This window comes from Mirounga leonina, unplaced genomic scaffold (assembly GCF_011800145.1).
Source record: "Mirounga leonina isolate KUSES-001 unplaced genomic scaffold, KU_Mleo_1.0 Mir_94, whole genome shotgun sequence".
Classification (NCBI taxonomy): domain Eukaryota; kingdom Metazoa; phylum Chordata; class Mammalia; order Carnivora; family Phocidae; genus Mirounga; species Mirounga leonina.
The window spans coordinates 54387900-54413853 of record NW_023270855.1 but is presented as its reverse complement, the minus strand read 5'-3'; the positions used below and the strand labels follow the sequence as shown (position 1 = coordinate 54413853).

Sequence of the window (25954 nt, the reverse complement as noted above, 5' to 3'; positions counted from 1 at the left end):
TGCATCATCAGCTTCCTGCACGCTCGAAGGCCCAGCCGCCGCAGCGGTACGCTCGTGGGCCCTCTGCACTTTTCGGGGGCTCAGCCGGCCTCACGGGACTGCAGCCTTTCAGGAGGCCAGCTCCCCCTGGGAGTGTCGAATCCCTGGACTTTGAAGCATCACAGGGCGCAGAAGGAGCAGAGCAGGAGAAAGGTGACCCCGCCACGGAAGGAGGGCGGCAGAGAGGCACAGGAAGGGACATGAGACGAGCTAGGACAGAGGAGCCACTGCCAGCCACAGGCCGCGTGAGTTCAACCGAATCAGGGCAGTGAGGTGCCAGGCGCGGTGTGGCCCCAGCGGCCCCAGCAGGGAGGGCCATATCCACCACCTGCCGCTACTCACTCAAACACGCTAACAGAGGCCCAGCTGGGTGCCAGGGACACCGACACGGGGAGCAGGGAGATGGGAGATGGTGACGGTAGGTCTGCGCTGGGACTCCCCTGGGTTCCATTTTAGCACCTCACAAAGGCATTCCCAAATGACTTGTGAACCCCAGAGATGGGGGGGGGAAGCTGAAACTAAAAAGAACAGCAAAGTACAAGTAAAATGACCTCCAGCAACCACACCCTCCAGAATGAACCTCAATGTTTTGATAGGCATGCTGTCATGAAAATACCGTTCTCCCGCTTTTCAGAAAAATCAGAACAGTACAGGTCAGCTACCCTGGTCCTTCACCCCTCCCTCTCCAGAGGCAATCACTAGTGGGAGACAGGAAAACATCCTGCCAATCGTGAAAAACCACTATGCACATGTCTGCACCAGTCAGATAATTCTTAAGTGGGCCAGAAACTGCTGGAAAACAGTGCATGGAACATAATGAGAAAGAATCTTTAAAAATTAAAATGCTATAAGGTTTTTCTTGAAAAAAAAATCTTTTCAGTTCTCAAATATCTCATCCAATATCATATGTCAAATACCTCATGAATCTCATCTATCCCCAAAAAAACTGGCCAACAATAACTAGGGACCCTCAAAGGCAGGGCTAGCTGGAAAGCCTTGCATGGGACCCCAGCCTGCAAACCCCAGGGGAGCAGGGGACGGGCTTGTGGCTCAGGCTTCAGGAGCCCCTGCTGGCCTCACAGACCAGAGCGGGGATGAGCCACAGGCGGATGAGCCGGCCTTGGCTCCAGGAACCTCACCCACGGCTCCCTCCCTCCACCCCATCCCACCCTCCCATGCTGAAGACCCTTCTCCCTTCAAAGTCCAGCCGGAAGCTGGCTATCATCTCCCCAGCTGTGTGCTCGCTGGGCGCTCTAGGAGCCAGCCCCGTGCCCTGCCACAGGAGACACCTCCGGGGGGCAGGACCTTGCACACCGCCGGTATATGAGGCTTACTCAACTGGACTGACTTCCCCACCAGGCGTCGGCAGGGAGGGGGCTCCCAAAACAGCCCCAGGACATGCCACAGCACACAGCACAGCCTCCTGGAGGCCAGCAGTGGCCCCGGCTGCCTCTGTTGAGCACCCCGAACACTGTCACCTGACATAAGGGTCTCCGCATAAATCATTTCTGCTGCCAAATGCAGCGGTGACAGCATCCATTCATTCGCTCTGCCACTGTCCACGTCTGGCAGTGTCGGGTGCTGGAGTGATGACAGAGGCCATGAGGACGCCTGTGGTCTGGCACCGCTTCCTCTGTGTCACCACCCTCAGTCTGATGCTCAGCCCACCTAGAAGGAGGGAGCAGCCCTGCCTCCAGGACAACAGGCTGGGTCAACAGGTAGTAAACCCACGTAACCCAGATGAGGTTAGCAGCAAATTTCTGTTCCAGCCAGTCTCCTTCTGCTCCTCAGACATACTCCCACGGGGGCCGGATGGGAAGCTCAGACATAGCCAACCCCAAGCCACCTCCTTATGCCCCTCTTAAACCTGCACCTCCCCAGCACCCCACAGCTCAGGAGCCAGGCTGCCCACCACCCACCCAAGGACCCGAGGTCACCCCGACTCCTCCGTCTCCCAAGCTCACCTGTCACCGAGTGCTATCACGTCTACCTCCAAAACACTCTGGAATGCACCTACTGCCCCGGCGCCCCGTGCCTCTGCTCCAGCCCAGGCACCCTGCCTCTCGCATGTTACTGGCCAGCACCTCACTGGCTATTCTGTCTCAGGCTCACTCCTGGGCATCTTCAGCACGGGCAGCTGTAATGATCATTCTGAACTGTGAACCGGGCCGTGTCCCCTGATGGCTCCCCACTGCCCTCAGGACCAACTTCAAGTCCCTCAAGGGTGTTGCAAGGTGCTTTGTCATGGCCGGCCCCATCTCTTGCCAGCCTGGCCTCAGGTCCTAGATCCAACTACACTGACCCTCTCCCATCACAGATCCCTTTCTTCTGATGACCTCATCTTGAAATTGGGGGCTCCACTCCCTAACCAGAAGCCTACTGGTCAACAAAACCCACCCTGCCTTACAAAGAGCTCCCAGTAAGAGTTCCCACCTGTAGGAAAGAGCCCAAAGAAACAGGAATAATTCAGGGGTGCCTGGGTGGCTCAGTCGTTAAGCATCTGCCTTCAGCTCAGGTCATGATCCCAGGGTCCTGGGATCGAGCTCCGCATCGGGCTCCCCGCTTTGCAGGAAGCCTGCTTCTCTCTCTCCCACTCCCCCTGCTTGTGTTCCCTCTCTTGCTGTGTCTGTCAAATAAATAAATAAAATCTTAAAAAAAAAAAAAAAGAAACAGGAAAAATTCAGGGGCGCCTGGGTGGCTCAGATGGTTAAGCGTCTTGCCTTTAGCTCAGGTCATGATCCTGGGGTCCTGGGATCAAGCCCCACGTGGGGCTCCCTGCCCAGCGGGGAGCCTGATTCTCCCTCTTCCCCTGCCCCCTGCTCTGCTCTCTCTCTCTCTCAAATAAAATCTTAAAAAACAAAAAAAAAACAGGAATAATTTGGAGACCACATGAGAACTTGAGGAAAACAACAAATTAGAGCCAATGTCCTCAGATGCAACACATGCCCAACAAACAAAAACAAAATACTTTAAAAAGGATAATTAGAAAGTAGGAAAGGGCTCTTAGAAGTTAAAAATAGAGTACTTACAATTTTATAACTCAATGAAAAGACTAGAAAGTAAAGTGGAGGAAACCTCCCAGGATGCAGAACAAAAAGACGCATTTTTAAAGAGTGAGATGTAAAGAAACAGTTCAGATTAAACAAAGAGTAACAGTACCTAACATTTATAAAGCACCTACTGTGTGACTAGCACTTTATACATATTAACACATTTAATCCTTAAGACAACCTTGTGAGACATATACCGTTATTTCTGTTTTACATAGGAAAAGATTTAAACATACAGGAGTTAAGTAAGAAGCACCCCAGAAAGAAAAAAGAGAAAATAAAAAGAAATTGTCAAAGAAGTAGAAGAAAACTTTTCAGAGTTAAAAATGAAGGACACCAAATGTCCAACATTAAGAACAACAACAAAGACCCCAGAAACAATGCTATAAAAAATATCCTAAATGCTTCTAGAGAAAAGCAAGCAAACAAACAAAACAGGTCATCTGCAATAACATCAGAACCCAATAGCATCGGACTCCTCAGAAGAGGATGAAGCAGTATTTTAAAAGTTCTCAGTGATCACAAGTCTCAAACTAAAATATTATACCCAACCAAACTATCAGTCAAGTGTGAGAACAGATTAATGGCATTCTCCAATGCACTAGGAGTCAGAGTTTATTTCCCACATGCCTCTCTTCGAAATCGCTTAAGCAATTAGTCTCTTGGGACATTACTTTAGAAATTACTCCAGTAAAACAACAAGCCAAAACACAGGGTAATAAATAAATCCCCTCAGGAGAACAATAAAGTCCCAGGGTAGCGGCTAAAAAGGTGGCCTTGACAGCTGCCAGTCCTAATTAGAGAAGAAAGATAAAAAGAACCAGAATGAAATATCCAGGAGGGGAATAAAACTCCATCAAATAAAGGAAATGATTGAGAGGATGTGAAAAAAGTGAAGTTCTATGGGTATCAAAGAACAACACAAGGGGGAAAAAGGAGAGAAGCAAATTATTCAAAGTTACAGCCCAAACATGAGGCAAAGTAAACGGCGAAATTTTAATCAAGAATGACAGAAAGGACCCACCTGACCTTGACATGACCTTGAGCGTTCTCCTTTTGGGTGGCCCGGAGCTCAGAGGATGAATGAAATCCTGGCAACATGACCAGCCCAACAGGGAACAGAATCAACAGAACAGCTGGTTTCCAACTTCTAGAATTAATCCCTAATGTGGGAGCAGAAGTGTAGCCCCCAAAAGGAGGGGTGTAAGGCTCAAGGAAAGACAGGGGTGCTCAGGTCCTTCTCTTCCCAGGTGGAAAGTCAGAAAGCACGGACAAAAGTTGACAGGGCTGGAGAATCCATTTATTCATTCAATAAATATTTAGTAAGCACCTACTGTATTCTTTCAGCACTGAGGTCACAGCAGCAAACTGCATATTAGCAAGACATACATCTCTCGGGGGAGGAGGGAAGATGGACAAGATAATAACATGTGTAATTTGTTAAGACGGGGCTAAAAAGGGAAAAAAAACCAAAAACAAACCAAAAAAAACCAGCAAAAGGCTACGAAGCATGTGGCATGTGGGTGGCTGAGCAAAGAAACCATGAGTTAGACCCAGCAGCCAGAGGTCTTCCTCCAAGGATGACGGGAGCCACTGTGGAGGATCCAAAAGGTGAGCTGGTTTGTCTCCTCATTCAAAGTCACAAAGACAACCACTGAAAACGAATCACTTACTTACAAAACTTGTTAGAGATGCTGGAGGAAGGGCTGGAATTTAGCATAGAACGGGTAAGTTAAAAACACTGTTTTAATTTGGAAAATCAGGAGGTAACAAATTTGCTTCTACTACTTTTAAGATGTTCGGGAATGGGGCGCCTGGGTGGCTCAGTCGTTAAGCGTCTGCCTTCGGCTCAGGTCATGATCCCGGGGTCCTGGGATCGAGCCCCGCATCGGGCTCCCTGCTCGGCGGTGAGCCTGCTTCTCCCTCTCCCACTCCCCCTGCTTGTGTTCCCTCTTTTGCTGTGTCTCTCTCTGTCAAATAAATAAATGAAATCTTTTTAAGATGTTCAGGAAGGAGAAATCCAGAAAGGGCTCGAGTGCCCCGGGGCAGCATGGCCAGTGTGAGACAGAAAGGAAAACCTCCCGTCCTGCACACTTCTGTTGGGTTTGTAGGAGCACGTACTTGATTGAAAAAATGCCTTTTAAGTAGATCATGTGTAATTTCAGAGAGCCCTGTGTGAAATTCACACTCTCTTTAACCTGATCCATGTCTCGCTGACAACTGGCCAGATGAGCGTGGTCGACACCGCCATGTTCACGATGTGATACATTTGGTGCTACTGCTCCCCGAGCTCGGGCATCCGCGCTCGCTGAGACTTCGCAAGCAGCACGCTTCAGCTACTGCTCACACCTCTGCCCCCAACTGATGCGTTCAGAGAGTGTGCCCCATCCCAACCCCATTTCCCAAGTACCTGGAACTCAGCAGGTGCTGCCTCCCTGCGACCACCGCGGGCTACTGGGCCTCTCTGAACCTCAGTGACCACATCTGCCTTGGGGGATTCTGGGAGGCCCCACGTGGCAGGGTTGTCACGAGCATGGCACAGAGCAAGTGCATGATAAACGCAGACTGCCCTTCGTGTCACTTCTGGTGCCCAGGGGGACACAAAGGTGAAATAAACAGCTTACAGGTGGATGGAAACATCCCACCGGGGCACCCCAGAGAGAAGGGGAGAAGACGGGGGAGGGCAACGGTGAAGAACTGGAGAGGAAGCTGCCTAAGGAGCTCGGAGGGCCCAGCCCAGGAGGACAGCACCGACAGCAAGCAGGAACACCCGAGGGAAGGGGCGTGCGGGTGCTGATAACAAGTGGGCGCTGCCCCAGGCCGGTGTGCAGACCCAGCTTTAAAGCACAGGCCGTGCAGCGAGCCCTCTTGAGCCTGCCTCCCAACGGTTAGGGCGCTGTGGGGAGACTGCATGGGGACCCCGAACGGGTAGAGAGCTTAGCAGGAAGTGCCCGGTAAGCACCATGGATTTATTCCTGAAGGTGCTTGATAGACATGTGCTGTTGTAGTAACCGAGCTGCTTTCCTCCAGGATGCTCAAGAAGAAAAGAAGGAAAAGGAGACCAGGCAAGGAGAAATGAGAGAAAGGAATAGCTGAAAGCCGATGGAAGAAACCAGAAGAAAAACAAATGGCTACCACACCGCTAGGAATCTCCAGTTGCCTTCCCTTGTGAACCACAACTTTCTGCATGTGTAACAGAAGTCATTTCCCCACTAGAGCACAAGCCACTTGCTGGCACAGGCCCAGGCCCCCAGGGGATCCCACGCCGTGCTCCTGCTTCAGCCTGAGGCCATCCACGCTTGCTCACGCTCAGCCCCCATGGGCCCCTGCACTTGGGGCAGAGGGCTCAGCAGCGGCTCTCCCCACCCTGCAGTACTTTTCCAGCAAAAAAGTCCTTCTCTCCTTTATCAACACATCCGTTCAAGAAATTATTTACTGGACCTCTGTGACTGACGTGCCACACTTCACCCGGGGAGACTCAATGATGAGAAGAGCAGACATGGCACCGGGCCCACAGAGCTAAGGAGACGGTCACCAACTTCAACCCAAATTCCCTAGGCAGTGTTCTCCGACCGCCCCCCCATAAGCTGGGTAAGTTCCCATCTCTCGGCCCCCTCAGACTACTGGGCCACAGGTAATCGAGATCTGTGCAGAATACATGAATGAGGCGTTTCCTTCTGCTCCACAAACAGCAGTCTGAGGGGTGGAGCAGGGAAGGAAGACACACAAAACGAGACAGCAGTGAATTGAGAACCCTTTATGCTTTTTGCCCCAAATATCACAAATTCTTAAAATGGCATCTCTCATCAAATGTAGGCCCAATAAGCAATTTCCTGATTACTCACCAGGTGGGACTAAGTCGCCCTTCCCACCCACTGGCCACTGGTTACATTCTCTGCATGCTTCTCAGAGCCCAGGTCTAAACAATGATACAAGACACAGTCACCACGTCCTTGGGGTTTTCCCTACAATGATCTCATGAGCTGAAGGAGAAGCAGAGAGGAGGGAGGAGGACCATCTTATTTTAAAGTCAGAAAGGGCCGCATCCTGTCTGGGTACCTTCCCTCCAGCATGGAGAGGGGTGCAAGCCAGAAGCTCAGAGTGTGGGCCCCGTTGCTCCCCAGGAGAGGGAGGAAACAAGCCTTTCAAGGAGTGATGACACATGGGTTATGTCACAACACTCGGTCCCTGCAGGGCTGCCCCACCAGGCTGGAGGCACTCACCACGCTTGGGCTTGGGGAAGCTGTCGTGCAGCCGGAAGACCACTTTCTCCACGAAGTGCTGGATTTCACATTGCTCAGGGCCACGGACAAACACCATCCAATCGTGGGTGAACCCCTCTGTGGTGGGCTTCTTGCGCAGTTGGGCGCGGTGTCCCAGCTCTAACTTGACCTGGACAGTGCACTGGAGGGAGAAAGACGCCGGCACGGGTCAGTGAAAAGCCCAGAGCAGGGGACCACAAGCCTTCCCACCCTATCATCTACAGAGCATGGTGAACGCTGGCCACGGGAAAAGACAAGACTCTTGAGCACTGCCCCGAGGTTCTCAACTCACAACGAGGGCACAAAGAGCCTTACGGTGGACGAGGCACCATGCGAGCTGCTTGGCAGGCCCACTGGAGGCCCTGCTGTTTCCTCCCGTCCTCATCCTCATCCACCATCTCAGCCAACCTCCCTGCTGTTCCTCCAACAAGCCCTGCTCATTCCTATCTTGGGGCCTCTGCACCTGCGGTTCCCCGTCTCAGGTGCTCTTTCCCTAGGCCTTCCCAAGGCTGGCTCCTTCCTATCACTGAAGTCTCGGCTTGAATGTCACCTCCCCTGGGAAGACCCCCTGGCCACGCAATCTGAAGGCACCCACCACCACCCCGGTCACTCTGTGTCACATCCTATGTTCTTAGCATCTGTCACTGCTGGAACTCATCGGCTCACAATCTGTTATTGGCCCTGCTCGGATGTCTGACTCTTGGGGGTGGCTCCTTGTCCTGAGCTGGAATCCTCACCAAGAGCTCTCTGAATACATCTCCCAGTGTGACCTACAGTGCAGTTCCTTCATTTCACAGCTGAGGAAACCAAGAGCCCAGGACTGAGCTGCTAAGCAGCACACCGTCAGCTGGTAGGGAGCAGCCCCGGATTCAAGCACAGGTGCGTCCCCCGAGGGCCTGCCCCCGGGGCCCCTCTGCCATCTTGCCTCCCTGGTCAAGTCACCCAAGCTCCTTGATGAAAGCGTGTTCCCTCTCCTCTGTCCCGTGGGATGCCTCTGGAGAACAGAGACCCTTGGGGTCACCTGAGTCCACACAACCACTGGCTTCCAGTTTTAAGGGCAGAATAGCGGTTCACAGTGCAAATGGAGGGGCCAGGATGAAGCCACCTGGGGGACGGGTCCCAGGTGGACCTGCAGCCCCGGCAGCCAGGCTCCCTTCCTTACGCACGTACGTGACTCTGTGCTTGAAATGTGAGGGAGCTCATGCCAGTTCCACTCCACTGAACACAAAGCCACAAAACGTTTACGCCTAGGTGGGCCAAAACCACCGACAGGGAACCCACTGTAAACATCCACTCTAGTCTGTAAGATCCTCCCCAGGCTTCTCATAGATACGGCCTGACACCTAGTATCAAATGCAAGAATGCCACAAAGAAAGCAGAGGCCAAGCGGACACTTGTTTCTAAGTGCTGAGACAGCCAAGAGCACGTTACTGGGTGGCGTGCAACCCACACTTACCCAGCAAAGCCCCCCCTCCGCCCCCGTGCCCCCTCCAGGGAACCACCCTCCCCGCCGCCCACCAGAGACCTCCTGCCCTGTACTTCGGAACCCCTTTCTCCCCAGCTGACCTTGCGTGTCCTCCTGCCTCTTCTATGATTCCCAGCCCCCACTCCCCCAGGAGCTGACTGCCGCACCAGCGTCCTCCCTCCCTCCTCGCTCTTTCGGTCACTGCCAGGAAAGCAGGACAGACACAAATGATCGCTCTGCCGGTGCAGCTTTCCAGGGCTCGCCACTCCCTCAGAATAAAGTCCAAACGCCTCAGCACACCTCCTGCCTCCCGCCTCCCACCTGGGTGTTTCCTCAAGTCCAAGATGCTCGTTTTTCACTTTTTAAGCTTTTTGAAGTCAGAGTGTGTCTTGCCAACCACGTGTAGGTTTTACGTGTTGAGGTATGCGCATGGGTGTGCACACACAAAGACACGAGCCATCCCCAAGCTGGTGGCATGCCTTAGAGGCTCTGCGGTGGTCTGGGTACAGCACCCACTTCACCCCCCCCACCCCCTTGGCTGCTCACTGCTGCCTCCTCAGGGACCACATCTAGCTCATCCTTTACTTCCGTCTTGGAACCACCATATACGAGGCATCAATAATACAACATAATTTAAACTAGAGAGGCTTCCTAGATCAGCAAATTCTAAGTGGTGATTTCCAAGAGGGAAGGGCCAATAAGGACACTGATAAGGACAGGGGAGTCCCAGTGTATGGAAGAGCTGCTGGGAGGCTCTGTGCACTTAGCGAGCCAACTGTAAACCACAGAGTAGGAGGTCCCCCAGCACGGGATCGCAGTCACTGTTGGGCTCCATGGGGAAAAGAGCAGGGGCTTGCTGGGTCCGGGGCCACTGGAAGGCCGGGTGGGGGTTGGAATGGAGCATTTAGATTCCCCACAGCAGAACTGACAGCCAATTGTAAGCAGATGATGGATGCAAGGAAACAGTATCTGAGTAAAAATTCCCCGGCAATTGTGTACAGTTTAGGCTGAAGGCAGAAAAGGACAGACAGACAAACAACAAGCCCACTAGGAGGCAACCAAAGGGAGGGGCTGGGAAAGGAGATTTAGCCGAGTCTGAAATGGGAGAACTGGCAGGACTTAAGAGTGGATGGAGGGGCGCCTGAGTGGCTCAGTCCGTAGAGCATGCAGCTCTTGATCTCAGAGCCGTGAGTTCAAGCTCCCCGCTTAAGAAAAAAAAAAAGACTGGACAGAAGAGAGACAAGGAAGCTCAAGCCCAAGACACAGGACACTGGGATGCTGTTGATGCCATGTGGTGGCGGGGTATGGGGAGGGGGACAGGCAATGGGATACTCAGGGGGGAAACACCACACAAAAAGCTAGAGACGAGGGAGCAAACGTCTGGATAAACATGTAATGCTCAAATCAACCCAAGCATCCATGTGCAGAGCACGGCACATGGTCCACGTTCAACATAAATGAGCCCGACCAGTACTTACATTACCCAGAGTGGACCGGAACCCCCAGATGCCCTTACACACAGGACAGAAACTCTGCCTTCACACTGAGAAATCGGGAGATGTTCCCTGGACCGCTGGGAGGGTTACAGGTGAACTAACTACATATGATCATAACCATACGCCGGCAGACGACTCTGACTTTTGGTTCTTGGGCGTTAACTCACACGTCCTGAGAGGTCTCCTCAGAGTGGGCTATTCACCAAGCCGGCTGCCTTCTCAGCAGTTCTGATTAGCTGGGGCTCCTACCCAGGGCACACCAGGGGCAGGGCAGTGATTGTGAAAGAATGGAAGACCACAGTTCCATCGGAGAGGGAGAGAACGAAGCGCCAAGAAACTGCCCCAGAGGCCAAAGTAAACAGGAAGGTTGTGAAGCAGCGCTGGGTGATCTCTGCAGCTGGCAGACCATGCCCAAAGCTCTGCCCGGGCAGCATCTATGCCCCCGGGGCTGGCGCCAACTCAGCCTGGACACCCCCCCGCCACTGCCTTGAGGGGCCGAAGACAGCGTATGCTGGTGCCCTACCAAGAGGAATGCCCCCCCACCAAATGCTGGAATCTTTCAAGAAATAAAGAGTCACACGGATTCTGAGCCCACTGTCTTAGAAAAGAAATCACTAATTCAGTAAGACAGTCAAGCTACTTGAGCTGGAGACAGGCAAAAAACTGAGCCCTCCGCAGCTACTCTGACTTGTCAAGTCATGATAATTTATTAGCACAACTAAGCCAATTCCACCTTCAAGGGTTCTGCCCCCCTCCTGCCTTAATCCACCTGGACTCCTTCCCCATGCAGCAGAACCAAAGAACTGAAGTGAATCAGTTAGCTCTTTCTCCAGGAAGGGTGCCTGGCTTTATAAAGAGGTTAACTGCCAGTTAGTTAAGCTCTCAACTGTCTCGGAAGGAATGCATCTCACTTGTCCTGCCTGCTGCTTGGAGGCACTCTGCTCAACCTCCAAGTGGGTGGCTGGAAGTAGCCCCAGGGACCCAGCCTCAGTGCCTCAGTGATATCCCAGAACCCTGGGAACCACTTTGCCACCCACTCCCCCCACAAAAGCTGGGAACAAAGAGGGAACATTCCACACCTGCCCCGGGAAGAGTTCACTATTTTACTTCTGGGATATCATCTGGAAGACCCTCAAATGGAAATGGAGCAGCTCCAGGGCTCTGAGGGTAATCGGAGACAGTTAGGCTTGGGCTGAGGGCCTTTAGCCATGCACTGCTCTCTCCAGATCAACTGGAACCCAAGGGTGGTAATCCTAAGTCCTGCAAGCCAGGCAAATAGACCCTGGAGGGCACTTCTTCACTGAACAGTAGAGATCCCCCCAAATGTGGACTCATAATGAGCCAGCCTCCTTCCAACAGCTCCGCTGCCTCTAAGGCCTTTCCTCATCGGATTCTTCCCGTGTCCCATGAACCCTGCCCTCGGCCTGGGCCCCCAAAGGCAGGTCTTTAACAACGAGTTTATCTGTAAGAGTTCCCCTGATTTCCTCGTGGGAATTCTCTTCAACAGATGCCCTTTCCCCTAGGAATTCATACTTTACCAAGTGGTATAATTATGCCTGGAGTTTGGCTACCGTATCCAATTCCCTCAGATACAACAATTCCCTCCCCTCCCAGGAGGAGACAACATCGAAGAGCCTTTTCCCCTCATCGGCCTAGATTGACCGTGCCAAGTCCAACTGGGTCTGGCACGGCTGCTGGCAACATGGTCCACACGTACAGAAGTGGGAGAAGGTGCTGGTCCCACAGAGCGATATCAACACAATACCAAATAAAACACTCTTTGCAGAACTTTCTCCCCGCCAGACCCAGCTGGAGGCTCTCAAGAGCAGTCACTGGATCAGAACATGAGAAAGATGGGAACATGATGGATATCCCTCAGTGACAATCCTCTCAAGCAAAAGACTGCCCACCCAGAGGTGGGGACAGAGCCAAGGGACCTCTCACAACCCCTGCACGAGGCCTTGGTCTTCTAACCAGTGACACACTGGGGGGGGGGGGTGGCCAGCACCTGTGCTCTCCGTCTGGCCTCGTCCCTTTGGCCCAGGGCATAAGGTTAATGACAAAGGGACAAGAAGAGGCTCGGCGAATGTCTCCCTGGAAACTAAGGGTAAGTGTGCAGACCATGAGGAGATGCGATGACACCCCCAATCCTTAGTTTGCACGTTCCCGGGAAGACTGACCCTTACCAGCTGGCCAGGAGGGCTTGGACAGGGTTTATACTACATACGTGTATTGACATTCATGCCCACAGACATGGAGATGGTGTGCCGGCTATCACCAAAGTTCTCCAGGAAGCAGCACTGGGAGATTTCTGAAGGAGCACAACCCTAATCAAGGCATCGGTCTGCATGCCAGGTGGGCCTGGTTACAAAGTGACTGATTCCTAGTTACTTTTATTCAACCAACAAAGCTAAGTGCAAAACTTTGAGTTAGAAACTATGATGGATACAGGGAGCCTGGGTGGCTCAGTCTGTTCAGTGCCTGACTCTTGATTTCGGCTTAGATCACGATCTCAGGGTCATGGGACCGAGCCCCGCATCAGGCTCCATGCTCAGTGGGGAGTCTGCTTGAGATTCTCTTTCCCTCTGCCCCTCCCCACCAGTTCACTCACTCTCATGCTCTCTCTCTCTAAATAAGTAAGTCTTTAAAAAAAAAAAAAAAGGAAAGAAAGGAACTATGATGGTTATAAAGGTGAAGAGGATTCTGGTTCCTACCTCAAGTACTATACAACATAGTAACTTTAGGACAAACCACTCAGCAGGTCAACTCTCCAGTGATGGTCTCAGAGCTGGGTGGGGGAGAACCCCATCACCCTGAAGTTAGTGCTCTGTGCAAGTCTGAGCCTTTCTCCCCAAGGTTTGGGAAAAGGACACAGTTCCCTAAGAATCCCACCTGGTCCTGACTCCTCTCGGGACCCTCCTGAGCCTCCATTTCCGTATCTGTAAACTGGGCCATCGCTGTCAGAAACAAACCTCCTCTTCTGGAACAACAGAGGATGGTCAACAGCAGTGGGATCTCACACTTGGACTTGGGGGAATCAGCAAGTATCATTTCAACTGTGTGATTCAATGGGTCGGCCGCCTACCTCAGGTGCCAGGCCCAGGGCTTCTGTGAAGGGAAGACTCCCTGGTCCTTCAGAGAACAGGACCATCCAGATGCTGACACCACCCCTGGATCCCTAGGCCACCCCTGTGCCCAGAGACACTGTCCCCATTCTCCTTCCTCCATGTTCTCACCATCTGCTCCATCTTCACCCATGCCATCCTTCCACACCACCCATGCCTCCTGGGCATGACCCCCCAAAATATAAAACCCACAACGGACCTGTGAGTCTGGACTGGGGGTTGGGTTAGATGGGTTAAAGTCAGGGCAAAGGTAACCAGAAAGACTTTTCCTGGCCATGGGGTAAGGATTTCAATGCTAAGTTGGGAGCCCAGAGCAAAATGCAGAATCCCCCTTCTTAGCTGAGCCTGAAAGTTCTAGAGACTAAGGCAGAAAGGTAAAGAGAATCAAACTTTCCCAAAGCAAGAGGGGCAAGGGGCCCTTAGGGAAAAGTCCTGTTGTTTCCCATCAGGCTGAGCCATTTACAGGTTTGGGGCAACTCAAGGGAGAAAGGGAAAGCCGAGATTCTAGTGAGTTCAAAGTGTTTTCCAGGCACCAAAGTCATTCCTGAACACGTACAGCCAACTCACTCACTTGGGTAAAGGACACATTCTCTCCTGTCTTCCCAGGAACTGCCATCTCTGTAAGAAAGGGACAGAGCTCCTGGCCTCTCCCACACGGGCAGAGATGCAGCCAGGAATAGAGAATCAGACTACAGAATGCCACATACTTTCCTCTGGGGTCAGTTTCACTCGCAAATACTTCTGTAAGGATCTAGACTAGCACTGCCCCATGGAACTTTCTGCCACGATGGTACTGTTGTCTCTCTGAGCTGCCCATTAAGGTGGCCAGCAGCCCAGTAGTGGTGGTTAATGGGCACTTAAACTGGGGCTGATGCCACTGAGAAACGGCCTTTTTCACTCTGGTGCATGTGAATGTAAACAGTCACAGGTGCTAGCGGCCGCACACCGGGCAATGGAGAGCTCACTCTCCCAGCCCAAGTGGGATCATCAGTCCACTCAAGCAAGACGGTTCTCTCCCTCTGTCACGGCCAAGAATGCCACCTATCCCCACCATTCCATTTACATAAATGACAACAACCCATATGGCCAGGTCCTGGCAAATCACAGGGGAATGGACACATTTGGGCTGAAGATACCTCCCTGGGGGCCTAGCAGGTGGGGTGACAGGAGGGAGCCACATTCTATGCCCAACAAGACTTTCCCACAGAGCGGGGGGGCTTCACTGAGCGTGGACACTGAAGGTATATTCTCTTTTGTTTTTTAACTCAGTGCAGGCTGGAGGCAACAAGCTCTGTCCCTTCAAGAGGAGTGAACTCACACCACGCTACAGAAATCCACCATAGAACAGCTATAAACTCTACCCCACCTCTCAAGAGAAAGGCCACAATGATCCTGTACCACCACAGGTGACCGGGATGGGCAAGGGGAGGTCTCCTGCCCACGCGCCCCTGAGACCTCACAGCCACACAGCGCCTTACCAGACAGAGCCGCCTCAGTGGCGCCAGCAGCCAGGGACGCCCCAACCTGCCCTCACTAACTGTGGATTTCAGCTGCCACCCCCATAGCCCCACACCACCGCCCTTCCTGGCCTCGCGCCCCTGGAAGCCAGGGGCAGGGGGCAAGGATGAAGAAATAAATGACCCCATGTTGGGGACCACAACAGTCCTGGGCTTGAGAGAGGAAGGGGCATGGGTACTGAAGAGGAGACCGTGCAGAGCTGGTGAAAGCGGGACCAGGGCCTGAAAGGCCTCAGGTTTACTTAAGCTGACAGACTCCGGGTTTCCAGACGGAGGGAAAGGGGCCATAGGGAGAGTTTATGGAGGTTGGGGAACCACCCTGAGTTTGGAGCAAGGCCCTAAGATGCTGGGGAAGGCAGGGATACAGGGTGTGCTGGGGGGAGAGGACAGTGGCTGAAAGCCAAAACGTCAGGCTGGGGGATGTTGGGAGGAAGTGGGAGACCCCGAATGCAAGGAGAGAGGTACAGGGGGGCTGGGGAAACTGCAGGTCTGCAAAGGGAAGCCAGCTGAGGGTGAAAGAGGCAGACTGAGATCGGGACTGGGGGAAAATGTGGGGAAGTGTAAATCAGGGCTACAGGGGCAAAGAGGACCCAAGCTGAGGAAAGTGAGGTATCTGGTGTCTGAAGGGCTTAGGGGCTCCAGGTCAGAGCATAAAATGCCCCTGGGCCTGGTCTGAGAGAAAGATCTGAAGGTTAAAGGGAGCCCTTCAGGCACCAGGGGCCGAGGGACTGACCAGGGCCTGAAACCAGAGGGAGCTGAGGAAGCAAGGGGCGGGGAGGTCCAAAGTGCCTGAGGAAGCAAGCCCAAGTCCAAAGTGGGGATGAGGGGGTGAGCTCAACGCAGGTCTGGGTCCTTGTGGGAAAAACCCAGGCCCCAGCCAGAGTTCAAGGGTACATGGTCACCTAGGCTAAGGCAGGGGCAAGATCAAGGGGGAGAGAAGGCTAGGTCCTGGAAGAGAATGAGGGGTAAGAAGGCTTAGGATAGGCCTAGGTTCGAGGAAACGGGAGGCTGCACCAAGGTCCCAGCGATTCTGGGGGGGCTGGGGGTGGGGAGGCTGGCGGGGGGAAGAGGGGGACTCAAACCCCAGCAACTGGTTTAAGCAAAAAGCAGCAGCAGGCTGCGGGCTCACTTCGTTTGAGGGGACTCTGGGCCAAGGGTCCGGAGAGAGAAGGAGACAGGCCCTAGATCCAAAGAAGGGTGGTAGAGCCCAGACCTGACAAATCTGAAGGGTCCCAGGGGCAGCTGTGGGGCTCTCTGGACTGGGCTGGAGTTGCCAGGGGTGCCTGCGGGGGCTCTGGAGTGGGCCGGGGTCCAAGGGGTTCTGGGCCGCACTGGGGTCCCAAAGGGCATCGCAGGGGTTTCTAGGCCACCTGTGGGGGCTCTAGCTGGGTCAGGGGCCCGAGGAGCGTCCCAGAGGGTGCTGGGCTGGACTGGAGTCTCAGGGGGAGTCCCAGGGGAGTCTGAGCCGCCCGTGGAGACTCTGGCCTGGGCCAGGGTCCCGAGGGGTGTCCCAGAAGGCTCTGGGCTGGACTGGGATCGCAAGGGGCATCCCGGGGGGTCTGGGCCGGGCTGCGGTTCCGGGGGCGTCTCGGGGGGCTCTGCGCCGGGCCAGGCCGGGGTCCCCAGAGAAGTCCGGGGCGCTCTGGCCGGGCCGGGGTCGCGGATGGGGGAGGGGCGCCCCCGCCCCACATAAAGGCCGGGGGAGCGGCGGGCGAGCACAAAGCGGGGCGGGCGGGAGCTGAGCGTGGGCGGGGAGGCCGGGACCCAGGAGGGCCCGGCGGGCGGGTCGTGGGAGGGAGGGAGGGGACCGGGCGGGCGGCGGGCTGCGCTGGGGCGGCGCGGCCGCTCCTCACCTGATTGTCCATGGCTGGCGCCCCGCCCCGCCCCCGGGCCCCGCGTCGCTCGCCGCCGCCGCCGCTCAGCGCCGCCCCGCCGCCCTCATTGTCTGTCAGGCGCCGCCACCGCCGCCGCTCCCGGCTGCCCGCCCGCCCGCCAGCCCCGCGGAACCGGAAACCACCGCCAGCCCGGGTCGCGCACCGACCGCGGGCCCCCGCCGCCGACTCTGGCCTGCCGCCCCGACTGACGGCCGCCTGGGCTAATCTGCAGCACGGACGGCCGCTCCTGGGGCGGGACTTCCTGCCTGGCGGGGGCCTGCCGGGCTGCGGTCGGAGGGACGAAGCCCCCAGCCAATGGGAAGCCCGAACCGGAGAGGCGGTGGGAGGGAGGGAGGGAGGCGCGAGGCGAGCCCCGCGGAGGAGAGCGCGAGGTGTGCGCCGCACGTGGAGGGGGGCGGGGGCGGGACGGGCGTGCCGCGCCTGCGCACTGCGGCCCGCAGGGGGCGCTGCCTCGTGGCCGGAGCTCCCCGGGGCCTGAGCCTAACCTGGTCCAGATGAGGTGGCGGTTCGAGCTCTGGGGAGGGAGCCCTAGGAACACTTTTGTTTCCTGGCCACGTGCTGCTACCGTGTCATGGAATGGGCTCTGGGCTCTGGAACTGGAAATTAATTTTCCAATGCTGGATCTGCATCAGGGAAAGCCTGGTCGACTCACCTCTCCCCCCTGAGTCTCAGTTTGCGCATCTGTGAAATGGGAACACTCAGTACCTTGTAATGCTAGTTCATATTAACTTGAATGAGACACATTTGAAATCTTCTACATTAAAATGATCAAGAAAGTCTCGTTTTAGGGCGCCTGGGTGGCTCAGTTGGTTAAGTGACTGCCTTCGGCTCAGGTCATGATCCTGGAGTCCCTGGATCGAGTCCCGCATCGGGCTCCCTGCTCGGCGGGGAGTCTGCTTCTCCCTCTGACCCTCCCGACCCTCCCCCTCTCATGCTCTCTCTCAGTCTCTCTCTCAAATAAGTAAATAAAATCTTTTTAAAAAAAAAAAAGTCTCGTTTTATCCATGAAATTTATCATGCTAATCCCTCTAAAATCGTTTCTTAATTTACCCATAATCATATAATTTCAATTTGTAAACTTTGTTTAGATGAGATAGAGACATATCGCTCCATCTTTTTGAGGATCTTGCAAGCCACTTGTCTCTCGGACAATAGGACTTCCGCCTGCAACTTGGGCACCCTTGTACAGTTATTTTATTTTTGAAAGATTTTATGTATTTGTTTGAGAGAGAGGCAGAGAGCAACAGGGAGCACAAGTGGGGAGGAGAGGGAGAGGCAGGCTCCTCGCTGAGCAGGGAGCTTGACTCAGGGCTCCATCCCAGGACCCTGGGATCATGACCTGAGCTGAAAGCAGACACTTAACCAACTGAGCCACCCAGGCACCCCTGTACATTTATTTTAAATTTCTTCTTATAATAAACCAGGGCTTTTGGTTTGCTTGGGGTTTTCTTGCCCTCCCCTTCACATTTAAGTGTCAGCCAAGTATTCTTTAGGTAATCAGGGCACTACTTTGCTCTGAAGAACAGCACCAGGAAATCAGTAACTTTGGAATGAACATAATTCCATGTAAAACTCTGAAGAAGGCCAAATGCTGTCATAGTAATACTGTACCTTTTGGGGCTGGGTGTGCTGGGGGCAAGAAATGAAGGACATGCTGAGAAAATACGCAACAACTTTAATGTGGGTACAACTTTTTTTTTTTTTAATCCTATAACTGGATATAAGTGGATCAGTAGTTCTAAGTGGTCCTTGAAACATCAGGTTCGGCATCCCCTGGGAACTTCATTCAAAATGCAAATTCTGGTCTCCCTTGATTTACAGAATCAGAAACTCTGGGTGCGTGGCCTGCACCCAGAGGGATGGTTGAACTAGTTCTGCAGATGATAGTGAAACTTACTCAAAATTTCAGAACCACCACCCCAGGTAAAGGACAAAAATTGGGGGGTTAGCCATTTGTCTCTAAAGGAAGCTTGCAGTGAAAAACCTTCAGGCTACAGTTGTTGCAAGGAAGAGCTTCAGGAACTCAGCCACCTCCCCCTTACTCATCTGGGAAATTCTCCTTAAGTTAGATTCTGAACTGTTGAGGGTTTTCAAAACTATATCCCCAGGGCTCCCACTAAATCAAGCATAACCCTTTAAGAATCGGAAAGAATAATGGGAAAACAACCCAAGTGTCAATCAACAGTTAAGTGGACAAACAAAATGGGATCCATCCATGCAGTGGAATATTATTTAGCCTTAAAAATGAAGGATACCGGGGTGGGGTGGGAGGGATGGGGTGACTGGGTGATAGACACTGGGGAGGGTATGTGCTCAGGTAAGCACTGTGAATTGTGCAAGACTGTTGAATCTCAGAACTGTACCTCTGAAACAAATAATGCAATATATGTTAAGAAAAAAAAAAGAAGAAGAAGGTAGCAGGAGGGAAGAATGAAGAGGGGGCATTCGGAGGGGTAGATGAACCATGAGAGACGATGGACTCTGAAAAACAAACTGAGGGTTCTAGAGGGGAGGGGGTGGGAGGATGGGTTAGCCTGGTGATGGGTATTGAGGAGGGCACGTTCTGCATGGAGCACTGGGTGTTATGCACAAACAATGAATCATGGAACACTTCATCTAAAACTAATGATGTAATGTATGGGGATTAACATAATAATAAAAAAATAATAATAAAAATAAAAAGAACATATTTTTTAAAAAAATGAAGGATACCTGCTACAATATGGAAGACATTATGCTCAGTGGAATAAGCCAGATACAAAAGGACACATCCTATGTGATTCCACTCATAGAAGATCCCTAGAGGAGTCCCATCCACAGAGACAGAGAGGAGAGGGTGGGAGCCAGGGCTGGGGAAGTGGGTGGGGAGTCAGTGTTTCCTGGGGACAGAGTCTCAGTTTAGGAGAGATGGAAAGTTCTGGAGATGGAGGGTGGGCATGGTTGCACGACGGTGTGAGTGTGCTTCATGCCACTGAGCTGTGCACTTAAAAATGGTTATGATCATAAATTTTGTTATGTATATTCTTACCACATTAAAAAATTAATGGATTTCTTGACACTGTGAACATATAAATATCCACAAGTCCTTAATAATATCAAAACAACAGTATAGCTCATTCATCACTTTAGAAAGTGCCAACTGCATCAACTCCTGACTTACCACGCCTTTACAGCATGAAAGAGCCCAGTTGATGAGGGAAAGTCCTTTTCCCAGAAAAATACCAGCTGATAATGTTGGAAGGATGATAGCAAGATCACTATTTTCAAACCACTAATGAAAAACCATTGCGGACAAGAGTCATCTATGGAGGCTAAAACCATTCCCTGAAAGGTTACAGGGGACTGGATAGTCTCGTGTTCGCCACAAATCTTCTCTCAGATTGCCAGCTAAATGCGAAGAGGAAAAAAGTAACTTTGCCACGGAAACATCATGCTGTCATCACCTTGGTACGGTGACCACTCTTAGCAGCAAAGCAGCGGGACAAGCAGAATGATGGGCTCCTGCTAGGAGTGATGAGAAGTACACAGCACCAAAAAGAAAGTTCTTACCCAAAAGTTAACCCTGCATCTGATCACCCCTAATGTCCTAACTTCCAGTTCACAGCAGAAACACATGAATACAGAGGAGCATGAGAGATGACATCATGTGAAGTGGTCAGACCAATCTAGAAGGTGGAATCTCAACAGCCTGGCTTCCTTGCGTCAACAGGAGGGAATGAGAGAAAAGGTGACTGCCCGGAGGTACAGGAGGTGGCCTCACAACGAACTGCAATGTGGGCGTCTGTCACTGGACCTTGGGTTTTGAACAAACAAGCTGTGTCAACTGGAGAAATATGAATATGGATAATAGCAGCTGATATTTGAAAATGTATTTGGTTAGTTGTGGTCATGAGATTATGGTTGTGTAGGAAAATGTCCTTATTTTTTTAGAGATGCATGGGATTGGTTTAGAAGGACTTATACATTGTGGCTGCATAAATGCCAGCCAATACTAATTGCCTTCTAAATACATTAATAAGGGGCGCCTGGGTGGCTCAGTGGGTTAAGCATCTGCCTTTGGCTTAGGTCATGATCCCAGGGTCCTTGGTCCCTTCTCAGTGGTGAGCCTGACCCTCTCCCTCTGCCTGTCACTCCCCCCTGCTTGTGCGCTCGCTCTCTCTCTCACTCTCTCTCTCTGTCAAATAAATAAATAGATAGATAAATCTTTTAAAAAAATAAAATATATTAATTAAAAATTAGATGCAAAATAGAAGCAAAAATGGCAAATGTTAAACATTGTTGAATCTAGGTGATAAATATGTCAAACTGTTCCTCAAACTGTTCTTTATACTTTATATCTGTATGTGTAAATTTCTATAATAAAAAGCAAAAATTTTAAAAACGTGTCCCGTGGTTAAAATAGAACCACTGTATTCTTTCCTTCAGGAGGTCAACAGAGGGCTGTCCCATTTTCTCATAGCCAACACCTGCTATGTGCAAACTCATACTATCTTATTTCATCCTCACAATACTAGGAGGTAGGTGTTGTTGGCCCCATTTTACAGGTGAGGAAACTGAGGCTCAGAGGAGGTGAGTGAGTTACAAAGTTGCATGGTGTGTATATGGCAGAGCCAGGAAACTTCTCAATGAGACCTACCCTGACCATCCCATCTAATTCTGTTCCCGCACCATAGCTCCCCAACCCTTGTGACCCTGCTCTAATTTTTCCTTTATCCACAGCACTTATCACCTCCTTTTTTTTTTTTTAAGATTTTATTTATTCATTTGTGAGGGAAAGAGAGAGAGAGAGAGAGTGAGCATGTACAAGCAGGGAGAGTGGCAGGCAGAGGGAGAAGCAGGCTCCCCGCTGAGCAAGGAGCCCAATATGGGACTCGATCCCAGGAACCCGGGGATCATGACCCGAGCCGAAGGCAGATTCCCAACTGACTGAGCCACCCAGGCATCCCTTATCACCTCCCAATATACACATATTTACTATTAAGTCCCTTGTCTATCTCCCCTAAATGGAATGGAAACTCCAAGAGGTCAGGGATCTTTGTCTTGTTCACTGATGTATCCTGAGAACGGTACCTGCCACAAAGTAGATGCTCAGTAAATAGTTGTTGCATGAAATGAAATAATACTGAATCACGAAAGAGAAGGTTGGTTCCTTTTCATTTCTCTTCAGTCTTTCTAACTCCTTCAAGAAGAAAGTCTTGCCTTGGTGCTCACGTGTTTTAAACTCTTCCCTGTCACTCTCTAATCTACCTTAATGACAAGAGAACAGACCTAGAATTCAGAGCCTGGGAGAGGTGATCATATCTGGTGCCTGGACTTTGAAATCTCCTGATAATCTGTAAAAAATACCAGTGCCAGGAGCCTTAAAAAAAATCCCACCTTCAGAGATTCAGGTCTCATTAGTCTGGAGTAAGACAGAGACACCTACCCCCATACACACATACACGTATACATACACACAGGCACACACACTTTTGTTTAAATTCACCTGGGGATTCTAATGTGCAGACTGGGTTCAGGATCACTGAGCTGCAGTTAGTAACACTTTTTGTTGTTACTGTATCTAGTTTTCTGGTTGTTTTTTATCTATAACAAATGACTTCTTAAAGTGACACAATGTTTCCTATTTAAACACAGCAGTGTGAGCAAAGGGAGTAGATTTAAAGAAAGACATAAAGTAAATAGTAATTTGAGCACTTGGCAAAATGCATGATACACGTTATCTCAATGTTACAAGCAATGAAACTGACATACAGAGAGACTATAAGTGGTGGCCCAAGTCCCACAGCTAGAAAGTAACATTTTGAACTTAGGAGGGAGTCTGGCTTGCGCCCCGCCCCCTGCCCCCGCCAGTGGCTGAAGTGCTACTACATTAGGTCGCTATCGCCCCCTAGTGGTCCAGTTTATTTGCACCCACGCGGAGGGCTTAGCATTTATTCCCCCCTACCTTTCACCTTGTAGATGGTTCAGCCCATCAAAATTTGGGGGGAATCTTTTTTCTGATCTGGAGCATGTTCCCTGTACCTGCCAGTTTCTTGCCGGCCACAAATGCACGCACAACCATACATAGCAATACTGAATATGACCAAACTGGAGCAGAGCCCAGTGGCCAGTTGGAGTCCCACCCTAGATTAACCTCAACGCGGAGCAGATCTCGAATGTCACATTGAAGCATTTGACCCTTATCCCATAGGCAATAGGGAACCATGAATGGTCTGGGAGCCGACCAAAAATATGTGCAATAAAGCATTTCCCCCAGAAGAGGGCAGCACACCGGACATTTGCCGTTTCTCTGTGAAACAATCCCTGATCCTGGTAGTCCTCCCAGGGCCAATATGAGCCTGTAAGTCCCTTTTGTATGAATTTTAAAATGGCAGCCCTTCCGGGAGAATGACAACTCATGACAGGGCACAAGGCTTGAAGGAGGACTTCAACTCCCAACCCCCACTTGTCCCCCACCCCTCTCAGACCCCAGTTGGAGTGGGGCTCCCCACTGGCAAAAGGAAGCACAGGTCCAAACCTGGCCGATCAAAGGATTGCATCTCTCTGGCTACTGGAATTGGTTTAGTGGGGTGGGGCATGACCTAAGACCAGCTGAGAGATTCTGGGAACTTTATTAAATTTTAGTGGTGCAGGAATTCACATAACATAAAATTAACCATTAACCCTATTAAAATGTACGATTCAGTGGCATTTAGAACATTCACAATGTTGTGTAACCACTACCTCTATCTAGTTCCAAGACATAAGAAAAGGAAACTTGTCCCTATTAGCTGTCACTCCCCATTCCCTCCTCTCAGTCCCTGGCACCCACAAATCCACTTTCTGTCTCCGTGGATTTGCCTGTTCTGGATGTTTCATAGAAATGAAATCACATACTATGTGACCTTTTGTGTCTGGCTCTCTCACTGAGCATCGTGTATTTAGGGTTCATCCACATGGTAGCACGAGTCTGTGCTTCACTCCTTTTTATAGCAGAATAATATTGCATTGTATGGATACACCACATTTAACAGTTCATCCACTGATAGACATTTATATGGTTTCCACCTTTTGACTCTTATCAGTGGTGCTTCTAGGAACATTTCTGTACAAGTATTTGTTAGAATACATATTTTCAATTCTTTTGGGTATATCCCTAGGAGCGGAATTGCCAGGTCATATGGTAGTTCTATGCTTAACTTCTGAGGGATGGCCAAACTGTTTCCAACAGTGCTTTCACCAATTTACATTTCTATCAGCAATGTACAAGGGTTCCAACTTCTCCACATTCTCTCCTATATTTATTTTTCCGTTTTTTTCTTATGACCAACTTCATAGATATGAAATGGTATCTCATGGCTTTGATTTACATTTCCCTACTGACTAATGACATTGAGCATGTGCGCTTGGAGCTTTGGTATATCCTTTTTTTAAAAAGATTTTATTTATTTATTTGAGAGAGAGAGAGCATGAGCAGGGGGGTAGAGGCAGACTCCCCGCTGAGCAGGGAGCCTGGGACTCGATCCCAGGACTCTGGGATCATGACCTGAGCCGAAGGCAGCCACTTAACCGACTGATCTACCCAGGTGCCTCTGGTATATACTTTTCAACTTGGAAGGATGTAAAGCCTAGCACTGCTGGCTGCTGCCTCCCACCCATGAGGTAGACCAGAGGGATGGAGGGAGACTGCCCCTGGTGACATCACTTGAAGCCTGGATCCAGCCATATCTGCATATCTTTAACTTCAAAAGTATATATGCTGGTTGTTCTTTTGTCATTTCAGCCAGCTGGAACTGAACATTTTATCCTTTGCCACAAAGAGTCCTGATGGTGACTGGGACTTGCCAAGATCACATGGCTAGTTCCAATTAGACAAGTATCCAGACCTCCTACCCACCTGTTGCCTCCATACCCAGGAGGCTAAGAGGAGGCTGTGAGGATGGGTCAGCAGGGGCCAGGAGATAGGCACTGGGGACAAATTATTGCTATGTATTTAAGGACAGCATGGGTGGGGTGGGAGGGGGCACAAGAGGCAGATGCTTCTCTATCTGCCCTTATCCCCACCAGAAGGTTTGAACTGAGGTTCTTCACTTTCAGGGTGCCAAATGCCCCCTTAGAGAATCTGTTGGAAGTACAGCTCCTCTCCCCCATCAAAAACACCAAGACAACATTTTGCAAGCAATTTTATAAGTTTGCAGAAACTCCCTTCCTCTCTGCCACCCCCTTTCCAGCACGATCCATCTTGGGGCCAGAGGTGAAGAACCTCCAGTTTCCAGAACAAGAAATTCAAAGGGATTGGAAGCAGTGGCCCTGTGACCCAGATTCGATCCTACTGCTGACTAACTGTGGTGCAAGGAACTTTGGGGGAAGGACAGACCTGGTTTGAGTCCAGGCTGTGTGTTCCTGGGTAAGTTGCTTGCCCTCTCTGAGCCACTTCTATAGAATGAGAATGTTCATGTCTATCTGAAGGGTTGTGGGAGGGGTATTAGGTTCAATTGTGTGTGTCATGGACATATAGCCCATGGTAGTCTCAATAAATATGAGCGGCCCTTCCTCTTTCAATTTCTCCATCTCTCCAACAGGCCAGATGGGCTAGTCTCTACTCCTTTTGGAGTGACACACTCCAGGGGCCTTGATAACATGCCCAGACAATCCTCTTTAGCAAAGAATGTCAAGTGGTCCATGGATACTAAACCTATTCCAGACGCCCAGATTACAAATCTCTTACTGTACACTCTGCCTCATTTACTAAGCTCCAGCAAGAGTGTTCTTTCTGATCGTTGAACACTACATCAAAAACTAATGATGTACTATATGTTGGCTAACTGAACATTTAAAAAAAAAAAAGAGTGTTCTTTTTGTCGTGCCAGTTCATCCACACCCTGTGAGTTTCACACCTGCCATTCCCTCTCCCCAGAATGGTCTTGCCCAGCCAGCTCTCAGTAGGGCTGGTCTCCTCTTGTCATTGAGGGTTCATCTGGAAACTGTGCTCCCCCACTGAGCACCCATTTGAAAGGGCTGCTTCCCCACCTCATGATTCTCTAAAGCATCACCCGCTTTATCATTTTTGCAGCAGGTATTAGTGTCTGGAAATGCCTTGTTTGTCTTTTTATTTGTATAACACTT

The 25954-nt window shown here is 51.2% G+C and overlaps 1 protein-coding gene across 3 annotated transcripts in view; it reads right to left on the bottom strand.

Annotated features, from left to right (window-relative positions):
* Positions 1 to 16882, bottom strand: part of MLLT1 (MLLT1 super elongation complex subunit) — a 66699-nt gene extending 49817 nt beyond the window's left edge. For 2 of the 3 annotated variants that reach the window (XM_034998623.1, XM_034998625.1), the window contains exons 1-2: positions 16808 to 16882; positions 7313 to 7493 (exon numbers count right to left, since the gene is read on the bottom strand). In XM_034998623.1, the coding sequence (XP_034854514.1) occupies positions 7313 to 7493; positions 16808 to 16819 (193 nt within the window). In that variant the 5' untranslated portion in view covers positions 16820 to 16882. Of the gene's footprint in view, positions 1 to 381; positions 576 to 7312; positions 7494 to 16807 lie in introns of those variants that run through there. The other variant, XM_034998624.1, reaches the window with a different exon arrangement.
* Positions 16883 to 25954: the final 9072 nt, after the last annotated feature.